Source organism: Borostomias antarcticus (assembly GCF_949987555.1).
Source record: "Borostomias antarcticus genome assembly, chromosome: 21".
Lineage (NCBI taxonomy): Eukaryota > Metazoa > Chordata > Actinopteri > Stomiiformes > Stomiidae > Borostomias > Borostomias antarcticus.
The window spans coordinates 5,512,960-5,516,853 of NC_140254.1; the positions used below are offsets into that span (position 1 = coordinate 5,512,960).

Below are 3,894 nucleotides of genomic sequence, written 5' to 3' on the forward strand. Positions count from 1 at the left end.
AAAAAAAAAAAAAAAGTAAAGATAAAAATCGTACAAATAATAGCACATTCTCATAATTTGGTTTATAACGGTTTATTCTCCGAAAGGCTTTTTGGTCTAAACACAGAACAGGGCACAATCATACAAAAGTCCACATTGGTCTTCTTTAAATATATATCCATTTGTATGCGAATGCTAGGCACTCTATGAGACTGAGAAGGCTATTACTATCCATCTCTAGACCACATGCTGGCCATGTATGGGCACCCACACATGCAGCCAATTCATCAGACATGCATTCTCTGTGACCTTTTCAAGTGGTATCACTCCATCCATCTATCCACCTGTGACACAAAACACCTCCTAGGACCTCCACTAGGAATATCCCAGTCCAGTCACAGGCTCCAGCAGGCAAGGTACCCTCAGCCCACCGTCTCTCTGAGGCCTCCCCAGGGGAGATGCACTCTGCTGGGGGAGGTCAGTGGTGTTCCTCCTCCTCAGGCTCCAGAGCCCCATACACACTCTCCCTCCTGAGTCTCTGGATCTCTGCGTTGAGGCCCAGCAGGGTCTGAGCCAGCTGCCGGTCTTGGGAGCGCATCTCCAGCTGCATGGTAATGAGAGGAGGACAGATTATCCAGTCAGACCCGGCAGACAAGCACAGACACACACCCACACCCAGACACAAACTCAAACACACCAACAAGCACTGGCAGTATGCATTCACACACACACACACACTCACACTCTTTCTCTCTCTCTCTCTCTCTCTCTCTCTCTCTCTCTCTCAAAAACAGAAGTGTTAACTCACCAGCTCAGACCTCAGCCAGGTTATAGCTCCATCTATCTTAGCTCTGCGCAGCTCCTCATTGGCTTGGTAGCTCCTGTCAACGCTCCTGATCGGATCAACTCCGGAACTGGACCCTTGGACATCTCGAGGTTCCCCCGTCGCCCTGAAGGCATGGATCAGTTTGTTCTTGATGTTCTCCAGAACCATGGTGGACAAAGTGTCCTCACTGTGACTGTCTCTGTTCATGCTGCCTTTCAAGTATAGGGGGAATATGTGTGTGTCAGAGAGCGTGAGAGTAAGAGTCAGCGTGAGAACTTCCTCAAGCGCAAGTAAATCTCCTTTCCCCTGGCACCTGCAGTCTCCAGGATACGTGTCCCTGTCCTTACGTGTCCCTGTCCAACTTTTGTCTTCTTTTCTTTCCCCCCTTTCTTGTTCAACTGTTATCTTGTTCAACTCGATAAGATCCAGAGTCCTCTCTCTCTCTCTCTCTCTCTGTGTTTTCTTCCAGTCGCCCCAGAAGGAATCGTCTCTCCTGCTCGTCTTCCTTCGCTTCAGAAACTGTCCTCTCCGGACTCTCGGCGGAGGTTTTGTGTGTGCTGCTCTCTCCAGCTGATCTCTCCAGCCCCTTGCCCGCTGAGTGTGGGACCAGCTTGTTTTGTCCCCGTTACTATGGGAAGCCAGCCCTCCGTCTGCCCGCCCCCCTCCCTTTGGTAACCCCAAAAAGAATGGTGGAGGATCTTTTTGGACAAAGACCATTGTTGGCTCAAAAAAGACTGGACCGAGCCCCTCCCAGTTGTCTCTTTCCCTCTCCCTCAATCCCGCCCCCATACAGAATTCTTCAGTGTAGACCTGTGTGTGTGTGTGTGTGTGTGTGTGTGTGTGTGTGTGTGTGTGTGTGTGTGTGTGTGTGTGTGTGTGTGTGCATCAAATCTATCAAACCCCAATGGACCTCTCAGGACTTTTCTGCACTCAAGCAGGCAGGGTTTTTTTGGGGGGGAAGGAGACAGGCTTCGTGTTGGCCAATTGAAAGGCACAAAGGCCGTCCAGTGGTGAAATATAACCAGGTCTTTTGTGTCAAAAATAAATCCATTCCCTCTGGGGTTCCTGGATGGGTTTTTGGCAGCCTAGCACAGTCTGTCTTGACTTGGCTATAGAGATAACACACAGGGGTCCAGTGTATTCTCCTCCTTGACATACGGAGGGTTGCAGGGAGGGGACTGAGAGGGCACATTTGGAAGGACATCGGAATAAAGCCGTTTAATCCCACAGCAGTTTCCCAGGACGGTTCTCCACACTGACAAAGTATTTTCTCCAATTTCCATTGCTTGTGTGCTTGACAAAAGGGAGAGCTGAATGAAACAGAGAGAGAAAGCAGGAGAGAAAAGGGGAGAGAGAGATAGAGAAAGAGTGTGTGTGCGTGTGTGTGTGTGTGAGAGAGAGGGAGAGAGAGTGAAAGAGTGTGTGTGTGCGTGCATGCGTGCGTGCGTGTGTGTGAGAGAGAGGGAGGGAGGGAGGGAAATAGAGAATGTATGTCCTTTCCGCACTGAAAAGACACAAGCAATCAAGGACTAAATTAAGAAAGCATCCTCTACTCTTCCATATAGACATTACATTCACCACCCGTCCATCTAGCCTGTAGGGGACTCATAACTGTCCTCCAAACCCACCATGCTTGATGAAGCGCCACAGGTATTCAGATTACCACACATTTCCATTATGATATGGAATTGTACCTCAAAGGTCACTTGCTCAAGACAGGTGCATAAATATGGTGAACTATTTAAACAGCATATATTTGTGAGATAGAGGTCAAAGCCTGTAAAGTGACAGAGTGAGAACATTGACTGGTGTGTGAGGGGAAGGGGAGGACCTTGACTCAGTTACAAGGTGATGAACTGCCTCCTAGTGGCACTTTGCAGATTTTATCCCTAGTTTCATCCTGGCAGAAAGTCATGTCAATGTCAAGATGATATCTCCTTCTCCTCTCTCTCTCTCTCTGGACCACTGAGAGAGAGCCAGAAAGAGAGAGAGAGATGTCCTCTTCCCTCTATCTCCTCTCTCCTGGCTCGGAGGAGGAGGCGGAGGAAAATATAAAAATAAATAAAAACTGATTTTAATAATAAAAAACTGATTCTGATTCTAATTGTAAGCTATAGTGTTGCTATTAAGATAGCCATGTTAGCATATAGGAGTACTGTTACTAAAGTTACTGTTAGCACTTCAAACTTCCACTGTCATCAGATGCTGGCCCCTCTTCCCAGAGCAACCGACGTATTTTCAACCGAAGGTTTCGCGTCGCCCTGATTCAACCAGGTGTGATGCGGAATTCTGTAACCATCAGTGACCAGATCCGGTGGTCACTGATTTCCGCATGTTAATACACCGACATCTGTGATCACCGAAATGTGTGACCACCGGTCACAAAATCCGATGGTCACACATTTCGGTGCGTTAATACACAGAATACAAAGTGTTAATACACTTTGAAGCTTCGGTGTGTTAATACACAGAATACAAAGTGTTAATGGCCTACACTTTGAAGCTTCAAAGCACCGCCACCACCACAGAAGAAGACTACCTCGGAAAAATAATTTCACTCGGACAGAACGCGTCTAAATCAGTTATTTAATGGTAGCACCAAAACCCAGCATTTGTTAAAAAATAGACCCTTTTGCAAGTGAAGTTTCATGTCTATCTGACACTTGTAAGAGCGCCTCTCCTATGCTAGCTAGCGGTTTTGCGCAAAACAGGTTCCCTTACAGTAGCCTAAACATGGAGTGAGTAGAGTGGTGTAATGCTGCATTCCATTTGGCTCGTATACTATAATATAAATAATTCTAGGATAATATATAAAATAATTGTGTAGTTGCAGCATTATGCTATTTATACAGGATATTGGTCTATCGAAAAATGCTACCTCTGAAATCTTAAATAAAAATGTTACAATAGAGTACACTACCCCTGTTTTTTAATGTCATAATAACTGTGAGAGATACCTAAATGGGATACAACTGGAAATTGAAACAAAAGTAGCTTTATGGTACCATTTTCGACAAGGCAGCATAAATCGTCAGAACACCGGAAGAGACCAAAACGGTAGCTAGGGCACCATCTTGTTTGTTTGATTG

The 3,894-nt window shown here is 46.3% G+C and overlaps 1 protein-coding gene across 1 annotated transcript; it reads right to left on the reverse strand.

The window, feature by feature from the left end:
• Nucleotides 1-457: 457 nt before the first annotated feature.
• On the reverse strand, nt 458-1,012 carry aard (alanine and arginine rich domain containing protein; the record flags this gene model as incomplete). The annotated part of the gene is made up of 2 exons (XM_084455571.1): nt 458-583; nt 788-1,012. The coding sequence occupies 2 exons, from the start codon at nt 1,010-1,012 to the stop codon at nt 458-460; spliced, it is 351 nt and encodes a 116-aa protein (XP_084311697.1).
• Nucleotides 1,013-3,894: the final 2,882 nt, after the last annotated feature.